The sequence below is a fragment of the Thrips palmi genome, unplaced genomic scaffold, assembly GCF_012932325.1.
Source record: "Thrips palmi isolate BJ-2018 unplaced genomic scaffold, TpBJ-2018v1 HiC_scaffold_3, whole genome shotgun sequence".
NCBI lineage: Eukaryota > Metazoa > Arthropoda > Insecta > Thysanoptera > Thripidae > Thrips > Thrips palmi.
The window spans coordinates 7,719,027-7,733,646 of record NW_023144630.1 but is presented as its reverse complement, the minus strand read 5'-3'; the positions used below and the strand labels follow the sequence as shown (position 1 = coordinate 7,733,646).

General features: G+C 45.7%; 1 protein-coding gene across 9 annotated transcripts; it reads left to right on the top strand.

Annotated features, from left to right (window-relative positions):
- The first annotated feature begins 955 nt into the window (after window positions 1–955).
- LOC117648182 lies at window positions 956–13,999 on the top strand. 9 transcript variants are annotated; one of them, XM_034390511.1, is made up of 7 exons: window positions 956–970; window positions 1,347–1,431; window positions 8,757–9,011; window positions 10,766–10,897; window positions 12,234–12,343; window positions 12,473–12,666; window positions 13,095–13,997. In XM_034390511.1, exons 3-7 carry the CDS (start codon window positions 8,788–8,790, stop codon window positions 13,875–13,877), a joined length of 1,443 nt encoding a protein of 480 aa, XP_034246402.1. In that variant the 5' UTR covers window positions 956–970; window positions 1,347–1,431; window positions 8,757–8,787; the 3' UTR covers window positions 13,878–13,997. The 9 variants fall into 9 exon arrangements, with proteins under 9 accessions (XP_034246402.1, XP_034246406.1, XP_034246405.1 ...); XM_034390515.1 differs by lacking the exons at window positions 956–970; window positions 1,347–1,431 and adding an exon at window positions 1,523–1,625; XM_034390514.1 differs by lacking the exons at window positions 956–970; window positions 1,347–1,431 and adding an exon at window positions 1,710–1,847.
- Window positions 14,000–14,620: the final 621 nt, after the last annotated feature.

Below are 14,620 nucleotides of genomic sequence, written 5' to 3'. Positions count from 1 at the left end.
CCATCGTACCAACTGTCAAAATTTAAAGTCGCTGATAAAAAGAAATCAAAACGCCGTGAAAATCGAAAATTCCAATGCTAACGCATTGCGCGATGTCGCGACATTGGAACACCTTTGAAGTCTGTCAGTAAAAAGTTCGTAGCAGAAAAGACGCAATAAATTAATTTTCGGGGGTTGGCAACAATTTTCTCGGCGTCTGCGCCCTTTCGAAAATCGCGAGGGTGAAAAAACGAATAGTCGCGCATTGAAACTGCCCCTCCATTGTTGCTGAGGTTGGACTGTTTGGCTTGCTTTTAAAGGCTGCGGTACTCTTGTGATGTGTTCCTCAATTCTGTAACGAGCACGACGGTTGGTTTGACAAACTTTATAAACTCGGGACGGGTGGTTTCAGAACGCGGATGACTTTCGACGAACATGAGCACTAAATCGCGAGATAGACTGAGATGGTCATTTTGTTAACTGAATCAAGTTTGGGGATGGAAAAATACCGGTAGGATTCAAAGTTACGTGAATAACGGTAAAATTAACGTTTAGACGACTGACTTCAAATTGATTTCCACAACCGGAACACCGTGCAATGCGTAAGCATTGGAATTTTTCAATATTGACAGGGAATATAGCGCCCACCAGTTGCTACCCACCGCGATTCATGGGACCCCTAAATGCATGGGAGAATTTCTTCTCTACGCTTGACTTCAAGCGTAAAGTCTTCAAGCTCCAGTTTTACCAGTGGACACACAAGTCAGTGTGCTTCTTCACACAAAGTCCTCCGGAAGTTGTGGATTCAGGATAAGAATAAGCGAGATTTGGCATCCATTTCCGGCTCATGTTCTTAATCGTCCTCTTCATTCTGGGTTCTCATAAAAGCCGTAGTTTCTGGCTTCCGGATTTTTTGATTCGTTCTTCCGGCCTTTGAAGTTCCGCGCCGGAAACTAACCGTCTCGGACCGCAAGTGCCGTGAAAGCAAGCGGTACACTCTAAATATGGGGTGCCCAGCAACTGGGCGCCTTTGTCGCCCGCCCCACTTTTTAGGGTGCCAAATGTCGCCCAGTTTCTGGGCACCTTTGTCGCCCAGTCTCGGGGTGGACTAATCATGCAGTAACAGGCCCTCTCCCATGGTAGAGCATGCTCAGGTGTCTAGATCCTGGGCGACTAAGGTGCCTAGATTCTGGGCACCTTCGGCACCTCAGTCGCTGCTGAGCCATGGGTGAAGGCAGGTTTCTTAACGGTTTGTCCACCCCGAGACTGGGTGACAAAGGTGCCCAGGAACTGGGCGACATTTGGCACCCTAAAAAGTGGGGCGGGCGACAAAGGCGCCCAGTTGCTGGGCACCCCATATTTAGAGTGTACCCATAGACACTTCATCAGAACCCAGCGTGTCGAAGAGCTCTACTCCAGACACTGCCTCTAGGGGTCTAGAGTGAATAAAAGGTAAATATAGATACTAGAATCGCAATGCCTCGGAGCTTATCCGCCGCGTTAATTTCTCATAGCAAAATGCTGGTTCTGACTTCGGTTTTAGCTCTTGCGGGCCAGAGCTCCTTTGCGCAAACCCATGCGCCGCGGCGTCTAGACTACCGGTCCACGATCTCCGATCTTGCTTCCAGGACTTAATGACGAATTAGGTCTGCGAAGCCAGTGTTAAGTTAACTGAGAAAACCTTACAATTGTAGGCCTTATAAAGAAAGCAGTTCGTTATTACAAAGTCTTTTGGGCATACATAAACTTATCAAAAAAATTACGATAGGGACGTGCCTACTGGTTCCTGGCTTTTTGATTATTTTTGCCTACTCTGGACGACGAGCGTCTATTTGACTACAGTTTATGTTTGAATTTGTCGCCAATTGGTAACGTAGAATAGCGTTTCCCCCATAGACTTAACTTATAAGTAGACGCGTCCTTCCCTCTAGGGTGTTAAAACCCCTTATAAAACGGGGAAGGCTCCGAAATGGGTCCGATCGGACGATCCGAAATTTTCCGGAGGACAGTCCGCCAGTCCCCGCCGGACAGTTCCGAAATCTTTCCCGGACTTGCCGGGAATCGGTCGAAAAGTACCACAATCAGAAGGATTTCGGGGAGTCCGACAGGGCTGGACGGGCTCGTTCCGGGCCGTCCGAGACGAGTCCGGAAAAAATGAAACTGGCGTCGGCCGTGGTGGGACTGCTGTGGCTGGATTCGTTCCCGGGCCCCTCTCCTTTGGACTTTCCTCGCTGCTTGCTGTCGACGTCGCTGACCACTGCGCTAACCTGAAACATGAGGGCCGGGCCCGCAGGCGAGCCTCTTCACCGGCGCGGCGCTCCTTCCTCCTCTCTGTGGCGAGCGCACCGCGCGCTATGCAAGCTAGAAGGGTGCGGTTTTCGACGCGCATCTTGTCTGAATCACCTGTACAGCTGGATTCGACATAGCGGCTCACATATTTTAAATTAGATCTGGCAAAATTTGAACGGCTTTGGTCGTATTACTCACTATGTGAAAAAAATACATATTCATGGAAAATTTCTTTGCTGTCAAGCATCAACAGATTTAGGTCATTACCGTATTGAACGAGTTATATTTTAACATGCCGCCCTGCATGTTACAGTTTGACGCTGCTTATTTTTGCAAAATAGATGTGTGATATAACACAGCGTGCTGTCTGATGACACTGTGTTTCTACCACTTACCGGGCTAAAGTTGGCCAGGAAAATTTCCTGGCCAGGAAAATTATGCCTTTTTTTTGGGTGCTATAAAAATGCGTCCCATGACGTCAGGAACAACATATCAAGAGATGGCGGAAGCAAATTTTCAAAATTTTACATGACTCTGGACTTAGAAATTTTTTGCGGCAAGGAAAATTTCTTTCTCTGGCAGTCATATAGAAATGCCTCTCATGACGTCAGGAACAACATGTCAAAAGATGGCGGAAGCAAATTTTGAAAATTTTATATGACTCTGGACTTAGAAATTTTTTGCGGCCAGGAAAATTTTACTCTTTGGCAGTCAAAAAAAAAAGAAAATGGGGGTTCAAACGTGTTCATCAGCGGCCCCAGTGACTCTTTGAAAACATCCCACAGTTAGAACAAGTACCGATTTTCTTCTGGTAACCTCTGAAAATGGACTTAGCCGCAAATGCAACCGACTCCGTGGTCCAAGTGACCGTTTTCAAAGCGTCTTGGACGGCTTCGGGTACTTGTATAAATTACAATGGGCATTCAAACTTGTTCATCTGCGGCCCTAGTAACCTTTTGGAAACATCTCACAATTTATACAAGTACCGATTTTCTTCTGGTGGCTTCTGAAAATGGACTTATACGCAAATGCAACCGACTCCGTGGTCCAAGTGACCGTTTTCAAAGCGTCTTGGACGGCTTCGGGTACTTGTATAAATTACAATGGGCATTCAAACTTGTTCATCTGCGGCCCTAGTAACTTTTTGAAAACATCTCACAATTTATACAAGTACCGATTTTCTTCTGGTGGCCTCTGAAAATGGACTTAGCCGCAAATGCAACCGACTCCGTGATCCAAGTTACCGTTTTCAAAGTGTCTTGGACGGCTTCGGGTACTTGTATAAATTACAATGGGCATTCAAATGCGTTCAACTGCGGCCCCAGTGACTTTTTAAAAACGTCTCACAATTTATACAAGTACCGATTTTCTTTTGGTGGCCTCTGAAAATGGACTTAGCCGCAAATGCATCCGACTCCGTGTTCCAAGTTACCGTTTTCAAAGTGTCTTGGACGGCTTCGGGTACTTGTATAAATTACAATGGGCATTCAATCTTGTTTTCAGAGGCCACCAAAAGAAAATCGGTACTTGTATAAATTGTGAGACGTTTTTAAAAAGTCACTGGGGCCGCAGTTGAACGCATTTGAATGCCCATTGTAATTTATACAAGTACCCGAAGCCCTCCAAGACACTTTGAAAACGGTTACTTGGATCACGGAGTCGGTTGCATTTGCGGCTAAGTCCATTTTCAGAGGCCACCAGAAGAAAATCGGTACTTGTATAAATTGTGAGATGTTTTTAAAAAGTCACTGGGGCCGCAGATGAACAAGTTTGAATGCCCATTGTAATTTATACAAGTACCCGAAGCCGTCCAAGACACTTTGAAAACGGTAACTTGCATCACGGAGTCGGTTGCATTTACGGCTAAGTCCATTTTCAGAGGCCACCAGAAGAAAATCGGTACTTGTATAAATTGTGAAATGTTTTTAAAAAGTCACTGGGGCCGCAGATGAACAAGTTTGAATGCCCATTGTAATTTATACAAGTACCCGAAGCCGTCCAAGACGCTTTGAAAACGGTCACTTTGACCACGGAGTCGGATGCATTTGCGGCTAAGTCCATTTTCAGAGGCCACCAAAAGAAAATCGGTACTTGTATAAATTGTGAGACGTTTTTAAAAAGTCACTGGGGCCGCAGTTGAACGCATTTGAATGCCCATTGTAATTTATACAAGTACCCGAAGCCGTCCAAGACACTTTGAAAACGGTAACTTGGATCACGGAGTCGGTTGCATTTGCGGCTAAGTCCATTTTCAGAGGCCACCAGAAGAAAATCGGTACTTGTATAAATTGTGAGATGTTTTCAAAAGGTTACTAGGGCCGCAGATGAACAAGTTTGAATGCCCAATTGAATTTATACAAGTACCCGAAGCCGTCCAAGACGCTTTGAAAATGGTCACTTGGACCACGGAGTCGGTTGCATTTGCGTATAAGTCCATTTTCAGAGGCCACCAGAAGAAAATCGGTACTTGTATAAATTGTGAGGTGTTTTCAAAAGGTTACTAGGGCCGCAGATGAACAAGATTGAATGCCCATTGTAATTTATAAAAGTACCCGAAGCCGTCCAAGACGCTTTGAAAACGGTCACTTGGATCACGGATTCAGTTGCATCAGCCGCCAAGTCCATTTTCAGATGCCCCCAGAAGAAAATCGGTACTTGTATAAATTGTGAGATGTTTCCGAAAGGTTACTAGGGCCGCAGATGAACAAGTTTGAATGCCCATTGTAATTTATACAAGTACCCGAAGCCGTCCAAGACGCTTTGAAAACGGTCACTTGGACCTCGGAGTCGGTTGCATTTGCGGCTAAGTCCATTTTCAGAGGCCACCAAAAGAAAATCGGTACTTGTATAAATTGTGAGACGTTTTTAAAAAGTCACTGGGGCCGCAGTTGAACGCATTTGAATGCCCATTGTAATTTATACAAGTACCCGAAGCCGTCCAAGACACATTGAAAACGGTAACTTGGATCACGGAGTCGGTTGCATTTGCGTATAAGTCCATTTTCAGAGGCCACCAAAAGAAAATCGGTACTTGTATAAATTGTGAGACGTTTTTAAAAAGTCACTGGGGCCGCAGTTGAACGCATTTGAATGCCCATTGTAATTTATACAAGTACCCGAAGCCGTCCAAGACGCTTTGAAAACGGTCACTTGGATCACGGATTCAGTTGCATCAGCCGCCAAGTCCATTTTCAGATGCCCCCAGAAGAAAGTCGGTACTTGTATAAATTGTGAGACGTTTTTAAAAAGTCACTGGGGCCGCAGTTGAACGCATTTGAATGCCCATTGTAATTTATACAAGTACCCGAAGCCGTCCAAGACGCTTTGAAAACGGTCACTTGGACCACGGAGTCGGTTGCATTTGCGTATAAGTCCATTTTCAGAGGCTACCAGAAGAAAATCGGTACTTGTATAAATTGTGAGATGTTTTCAAAAAGTTACTAGGGCCGCAGATGAACAAGTTTGAATGCCCATTGTAATTTATACAAGTACCCGAAGCCGTCCAAGACGCTTTGAAAACGGTCACTTGGACCACGGAGTCGGTTGCATTTGCGTATAAGTCCATTTTCAGAAGCCACCAGAAGAAAATCGGTACTTGTATAAATTGTGAGATGTTTCCAAAAGGTTACTAGGGCCGCAGATGAACAAGTTTGAATGCCCATTGTAATTTATACAAGTACCCGAAGCCGTCCAAGACGCTTTGAAAACGGTCACTTGGACCACGGAGTCGGTTGCATTTGCGGCTAAGTCCATTTTCAGAGGTTACCAGAAGAAAATCGGTACTTGTTCTAACTGTGGGATGTTTTCAAAGAGTCACTGGGGCCGCTGATGAACACGTTTGAACCCCCATTTTCTTTTTTTTTTTGACTGCCAAAGAGTAAAATTTTCCTGGCCGCAAAAAATTTCTAAGTCCAGAGTCATATTAAATTTTTAAACTTTGCTTCCGCCATCTTTTGATATGTTGTTCCTGACGTCATGAGAGGCATTTTTATATGACTGCCAGAGAAAGAAATTTTCCTTGCCGCAAAAAATTTCTAAGTCCAGAGTCATATAAAATTTTTAAAATTTGCTTCCGCCATCTTTTGACATGTTGTTCCTGACGTCATGAGAGGCATTTCTATATGACTGCCAGAGAAAGAAATTTTCCTTGCCGCAAAAAATTTCTAAGTCCAGAGTCATGTAAAATTTTGAAAATTTGCTTCCGCTATCTCTTGATATGTTGTTCCTGACGTCATGGGACGCATTTTTATAGCACCCAAAAAAAAGGCATAATTTTCCTGGCCAGGAAATTTTCCTGGCCAACTTTAGCCCGGTCTACCACTTTACATGTGCATCTGCGCAGGTATGGGCGGGTTAGAGGCGTCCCGCCGGGGTAACCCGTCCCCTCGCGCGACCCGCGTGCGGCGGGGGCTTTCCCCCGAGGCAAACAATCCCTTTGGAATTATTCGCTACAAATTCTAGGAATCTGAGGCAAACAAGGGTACGCCTAACCATGATAGAGAATACCGGTCTACTAGCCGTTATCAGGCATTGCCACATGTTCAAAAGTTCTAACTTGTCCTAACAAGATTGAGTGTATCCCAGCCGGCACTAACCCAAAGGCTTTCCGGTGGTCACCCCTGCATCCGGACTGTATCGGACAGACCGTCGGACAGATTCGGACTCTCCGACAGCCTTCGGCAAATAATCGGGCTGTCCGCTTCGGCTGTCCCCGGATTCGGACTCGAAAAGTCGAGTCCCGGACAGAAAACGGACTGTCCTGGGCCAGTCGGACAGCTTTGGATGTGTCCTCGGCCAGTTTCGGATGATTTCGGTTGTGTAAGGGACGAAATCCTGGACCGGAAGTCATAGAACAAATGTGAGAATCAAAACGGCTTCTGCTCATGCGCAGACGCTGCGTCAGTGTGTGTGTGGAGAGGGGGGGGGAGCCGTTTTAGTTCTTACTTTTGTTCTTTGGCTTCCGGTTCAGGGATTCGTTAAGATACCCTATATAATAATCCTAACTGCCAGAGCAGATTAAAGCCAATCCTTACTGTCAGTACAGATCCAGAACAATCCTACTGTCTGTGCAGATTGCCTAACTGGAGAGGTAACTAAAACTGTTTATGAACTATCTTCATTGCAAATCATTGAATGTCGATTTCCTTAAAATACAAGGTAGGTGTACGCCAGACCGTGCCTTGTCGTAACAGGCTTCGCGATGCTGCGCCAGTTCCGACAATCGACGCCTGGTGTTCATACCTACCTTGGTCTGCGGCGCTTGCTTGCCTTCGGCAGATTGCTTTCCGTGACACACCGTAGTAATGGGCGTGATCGCCACAAAAAATAGCATTTGATGATCAAATTCGACACTGGACCATGAGACTAACTGCACTTAACTTTGGGTCGGGGCCAGAATGAGTTCAATTTTCGTCATCAGCTCCATCAAAGCACGGTAAAAACGGAACCTGGTTTTCCCAGGAAGCCTATGGGAGAGACATAGGCGATTTCCAGGAAGTTCCTGGGAAAACCAGGTTCCGTTTTAACCGTGAGAATATAGGAAACGAATTCAAACTTGACAAAAAGTTAAAAACACTTTTTTAAAAAAATGTCACTTTTCTGCCGTTTTAAACTGTTTTTTTGTTGTTGTTTTTTTTGTTAGTACGACTGAATGGATTGAGATAGACAGCTGAATTTTTGTGTGTGGCGAGCCAAGGACTTACCTAATGACCCTGCAAAATCGCAGCCAGATCGGCCAAACCGTGAGTAGTGCGGACACACACACACATACACCGACAGAAAAAACTTTCCAACCCCACCCGAGTAACGGGCCTCGCTATCGCTCAGCGAACAATGTCCCTGTATTCATATGTATTATGTTTTGGTGGTTTGGGTTGGATTAGGAGATGTCCTTGGATTCTGGGTTGGAGTTGGCGAAATGACTGTAGACTCGGATGGTGCTCTATAGACTGTATATTCTCACTGAACGACTTGATACAATCGATCTGACAGATTGACTGATTATACAAGCCTCATCCAAGGCCGGACTAACCTGGACATAACATAGCATACATGATTCTACCTAACTTTAGACAATGCCATCTAGGAGGCCGTGACCTGACGTCACCATACGCCACAATATGAGGATGAAACTTTTAGACAAGCCCTTCTGCGAGTATTTTCATGAAGTATTTCGGCCTTGCGAATTTTGAGAAAAGACCACTTCCACTTTTTACGTCGTGTCCAGTTAAGATATTGCTGAATTGGCACTAACAGTTAGGATTGTCTTGTATCTACTTTGGCACACTGTTAAAAAAATATTCTGAAATTTCAGTCAAAATTTGACTGAAGTTAATTAACAGTAAGGGGTTCTGAAATTTCAGACTATTTCGGCGGTCTGAAAATTAAGAATAGGGTGGTCTCAAAGTTTAGAATTGGGAGGTCTGAAAGGTGAAAACTGCAGTTAAGACCATTCTTGCTATTGGGACCCTTCGGAATAATGTCCATAGCTGTGTGGTGTGCTGACCTCTCTGCGACCTCATGGAGCTCAACGACCTTCCCGAGGACGAGCTTCTGTTGGTGCTGGCCTTGCTGGCGCCGGTCGACTTACTGCGTTGCCGCGCCGTTTGCCGTCGGTGGCGAGTCCTGGCGCTGCACCCCGCAGTGTGGAGGCGCCAGTCCTTCGTGTGGGAGAGTGAGGCCGATGCCGCCACTGCCCGCTCCGTCCTGCGCCTGGCACCTTGCTTGGGACGTCTCTCCATTGAGTAAGTGCACACACACTCAGCCTCTTATTGCCTTTTTACCTCTTGCCACACTTAGGAAAAAATTGTGGTAGAAATCCTAGAAAAGTATCGGACGCATTTAACCTGTTCGGTATGGGAATTTTCCCACTCAGGACATGGAAATTTTACCATATGCCGATTTGTCAAAAAGCCTACACATGTTTTTTTTTTTTTGGTCCAAACATATTTTTTCTTCAGCTTTGCATGATTTTGTTCGTTGTATGGGGTATTTAGCCCATTAAATCTGACTTTTCGACTTTGCAAAGTACTTTTGAATTTCTACATAATCTTTTGACAACTTTATCTTTAAAACGATCAAAATTGTGCATAGCTAAAGAGAAAATAGTACATTTTCCTTCTCCTCAATAAACTTTTGAAGCAAGAGAAATAAGTCCATATGTGTCTGAGAGTGCACTCTAAAAGTTAGATAGTGAAGATTCGTGATAGCAGTTTCTTCCTTATTACATTTGGCCGATGAATACCTCAGAGGATACCCTCCCCTTTTTTAGTGACACACGTAAGAATCATTTGTTGGTTTACTAAAAAAATGTGAGTTTTTTTTTAGATTATGTTCTGAAATTTTTGGTTGTTTGCTTAAATTAGTATGTACGCTCGCACTATTATCTGCGAATACCTTCAAAAAAAAAAGGTAAAGAATATTTATACTGGAGGTCAGTCGAAGCGTAAGTCTCAGAGTCGCTAAACATTACTCGAACCGGACGTGCGACCCCCTAATGGATTCACTGAGAATGCTTTTGCAGTGCACTTGAAGTGCAAAGCCTTCCTACTTCCACGCATTTGCACAGGGCATCTTCGGGACGCATTGCACCACACGGTGCTGTAATCATACTGTAGTTTTTGAAATCTGTGTTGCTCTCCGAACGAGGAATCCATTGGTGGGGTCGCAGCACTGAAATTCGAGGGGTGAGACATCTGACCGATTTTCGGTGATACATAAAGATACTCAGTACTCAGTATGCATGTACAGATGCATACTTGGCTGAGTACACATCTTCACAGAGAGAAAAAAGTACGGAACATGTCTGGTCTATAATTTGCCTGGACCGTCCGTACTTGCCAACTACGGAACGTTCCGTACTTCTTTTCCGTACCCTTCTTTTCCGTACCCATTTACATGGGTTCATATGGAGCAGGTACTTTTCTCCGTACCTCCGTACTATACTTTTCGTACCATTTCGGAATTTTACGGAATTTTTTAGAGTGTACAGATGCATACTTGCCAAGTATGCACCTACAGATGCATACTTAACAGGTATGCATCTGTAGATGTGTACTGAGCTTGGTATTCATCCGTGGATGTGTACGCAGCTAGGTATGCATCTGTAGATGCATACTGAGTACACACTTCAGTTTGTAGAGTATTTGGCGACTGACTCGAGAGCTTAAAACAAGTCCAGAATTTTGGTCGCCTTCATCGACCCCAGCACACGCGTCTCATCCGAGTGCCCTAGGGTTCGTGAGCGCATGCGCCGGGTAGTGACAGCCCTCAATATAGATACTAGGGTCAGGGCGGGGAAGAACTGGACAGGGGAAGAACTGGACACCCCATATTTTACTTCAAATACTGTAGGCACAGGAGTAACAACTATCAAAAGTTGTTCCGTGGCATCAGCGGTTCATTTCACGACAGTTGTCAGGCCAGTACATACGGCATTTGAAGTAAAATGTGGGGTGTCCAGTTTTTCCCCGCCCTGACCCTACTCTCTTTTTCACAGCATGTTGGCTTTGCATCATGCCTTACCAGCGGACATGGGGCACGTACTGACGACGACGGCCTGTAATGTGCATGGCTTGGAGTGCTTCGCCGACCCCTACAACACGCATCTAGTTATACCAATTATTGAAAGGTTTGTTGTTAGTTGTGGTTGTTGGCTTTCACACGTCTCGGTGGCTTCTCTGGAAATTTGTTATATGACAACAATGTTTGTTTTAGGATTTGCACGATCGTTGTTTATGAACAGAAAATCTGTTGAATGAACACCTAGTTGATTTTAATCAAGATTACATTACTGTTTTCAGACAAAAAAGTTGCAATAAAACAAAGAAAGATTGTCTTGGATGGATATCCTGTTCAGACATCAAATAGACGTCTTGTAATGCAACATCCCTGCAGGATATTGTGTTTTAATGTTGCAGTGGATTTTTAACAGTGCCTGTGCAAGTACACTGGTGTAACAAAGGCTGAAAAATTACGCCCTTTAAAGGGCATAAATCGTTTCATGCCCTTGGTAAGGGCGTAAATGGTATAGGAATTTTACACAAAATTTTAATGCCCTTCCAAAAGGCATTAACGATTTACGCCGCAGGGGCGTAAATCGTTTACGCCCTTGAAGGGCATAATTTTAATGCTTTTGATTCACCAGTGTAGTTTGTGCAACCACAATATATACTTTTTTATTCTTTAAGAGCTACTTAAGAATTTTTAAATAGTGTAGTGACACTTCTTCAGTTATTTCTTTTTGAATAATTTTTCAAATACTAAGTATTACCGTCGCCTTAACGAATACGTACTCAGTACACGGCAAAAGTACCGCCTGGGATTCCCAGGCGCATCATGGGAAAAAGGGCCTATTTTCCAGGCACCGCCTGGGAATCCCAGGCGGTACTTTTGCCGTGTAACGTGCTGAGCACAGAAAAACAGAACGAAGAATCGCTTCTCAACGAAGGAAATAAAGGCATTGCAAAATCTACGAAGAAATACTTTGTAGTAAAAATGCTTCGTAGTAGGAGGCATTTCTTGATACGTAATACGAAGTAATTCTACGATGCTATTGTTGTAAAAACGGTTCCTGGTTTTTCCAGGGACTACCTGGAATCCGCCTAAGTCAATGCCATAGGCTCCCTGGGTAAACCAGAAACCGAAACGGTTCTTCGCGGAGTTTTTACTGTGTGCACTCTCATTCAAGGAACGTGACACCACGTCGAAACGAACGTGACAAGATGTCTTGTTCGTTTGAGCGTTGTCTCATATTCGTTTGGATGTGAATCTGCCTAAAACTAGCTTCTTCATTCACACGAACGTGACATTTTATCGCGTTCGTTTCAACGTCATGTCACGTTCCTGGAATGATTGTGTGTGTACTTGGTAGACAGTTGAGTTTGCAGTGTGGTGGGGTCTTAACGATGACGGAGCTTGCGTCACTATCTAACTGTTTCTCACTCATTCTATAAAATGTATTTCAGGCTGGGGCATTGTGGGCGCCTGACGTCACTGAAGGTGACATTTGTTCCCTTCGGTAACGGATGGGAGGCGGCCTTGGGGACATTGCTCCAACATGTGCTGCAAACAGAAGGTGAGTGTGATTGCGTGTCGGGTACCTCTGGGTTCATCTCCCGCACCAAAATTTTAAAGTGTGTCTTTAAAGTGAACTTCAGGCTCCTCTAAGTGCTCATCAAGTTGTCGTACGTTTTTGGTTGTTTAGGGTTGCATTTGCTTCACGTCTTGATAGTCGACGAGGACGCCTCACTGCAGCCAGTATTTCCACCCATACCGCCACATATTTCCGACGCCGCTGTTCCTGCGTCTCTGCGACGCCTCCATTACGAGTACGAGAACTCGGGGGTTCTGGACCCGTTTCTGCAGCTACTACTCACACGGCACGCAGCCACCCTTGAGGTAGGGAAAAATCGGTTGTGGCCAGGTTGATGACGTTACTTAAGCGGGTAACGGTGTTACCGGTAAGGTGGTAATGGTTAAATGACGCTAACGTCAATGCGAGGGGGTAACCACTCGCGTCATACCCTGTACTCATAAACTGTGGATTTCACGTAATACACGTCGACGTTATACCATTTTTGGGTCAAATGTGCTAAATTTTGGCATTTCAATGCCGTAACACCCGTGTGATATCGTCCCCGTTTTGATGCACGGTACCAATATAGGTGTAATTTAATCAATTTTTGGTGAAACACTAAGATACGTTGTTCTGTCAGATGACCACTCATATGTGGCAAGCAGAATTACCGCTGTTTGTGCACTGTAACATAGCTCTGCCAGACATTTAGAGTCTTGTTATTTTCCTAATTTCCTTAATTTTCTTCAAGTCCGTTGGAGTCTGGACTGTGGACCCACGCGCGGGCGTGCTGCTGTCCGCGATGCCTCACCTACGGAAGCTGGAGTGCCTGCTGCAGGAGGACATGAGGGCTCTGGCGCTGCCGCCGTCGCTGAGGACGCTGGACCTGGACTTGTGCGTCCACCTGGAGACCGCCGAGCCAGGACGCGTCCCTGGGTTGGAGGCTTTCCTCCACGCCGCCGTGGTCCAGCTCGACGAACTGGTGTTGCGCTGCGGCCGCGGCTCGTGGACCGACGACCCGGAGGTGGTGGAGTTGGTGCGGTGCGTGGGGGGCGCGAGGGCGACTGGCAGTGTGCTGCGCAGCCTGGCCTTCCAGTCGGGCCGCGGCCACGCCACTGTCATCTTGAGCCCCTTGGCGAGCGCGCTGGCACACTTGCCTCGCCTCGCGCGCCTGGACATCGGTTGCCTGCCGACGGCAGCCTTCCTGGAGGCCCTCGACGGCGCGGTGCTGCCGGAGCTCACCGAGCTCACAGTGTGTCTGACGTCGCTCAGGGCGTGTGAACACAGGTGGATGCACAGTGTCGAGGTGAGGGGGTTGATGGGCAGGTACCCCCGCCTGCATGTTGTAATACAGTCAGTGCAGTACAAAGACGGCTGCCAGTGCAAGTTCTGCAAGATGGATTGCCACGACGTGCCCACCAAGGGACCCTGCCTCATTTACAGCCATCGGCGGGGCTCTACATCTTGCGAGGTGAATCACAAGTTGACCGTTGGCTCCGAAGTTTGTGCAGAAGTGTGTGTCAATGTGATTTAGTGTCGTAGTGTTCTGTTCCACTGTCGTCACTGCTGTATTTTCTGCCGTAATTTTACGATGAACCACAATGAAAATGTCAATGAAGAAGTGATTTGTAATAAAACTCCATTTATTGTTGATAATCATGTAGACCTGCTTCTACACTGTGCGAAAAAACCACAGTGAATCCCGTTAATTTTTTTGCCGGGATTTACTGTAGTTCACAACACCGGATTTACTGTGCCTGGCTACAGTATTTACTGTACCTCGTACAGGATATTCCGTACTCCACTCCTGTGATACAGTAAATCCCGTGCAAAGTACAGTAGAATCCTGTAAAAAAGTACTGTAAATCCTGTACTCTGATCTACAGTGACAGCTGTACCAATCACCACAAGATTTACTGTGATTTTTTTCCCACAGTGTAGGGGACACAGACCTGAATCTTCTCGTTGACCTTCTAGTTAGCGTCGTTCCGCATGCGCGCATTTTTAGCCGAAGCTCTGCTGACGTGCATCGTTCTCGCGCACAGGCCAGGGAGATGGCAACTTTGTGAAGGGTGCCTGTATTAATTTACATTCTAATGAGGTTCAAATTCTAGGGTGAAAGGCACCAGTTCTTCGTCGTAGGAACACTGTGGGAAAAAATGACAGTAAATCCTGTAGTGATTAGTACAGCGGTCACTGTAGTTCAGAGTACAGGATTTACTGTACTTTTTTAACAGGATCTACTGTACTCTACGGGATTTACTGTACCACGGGAGT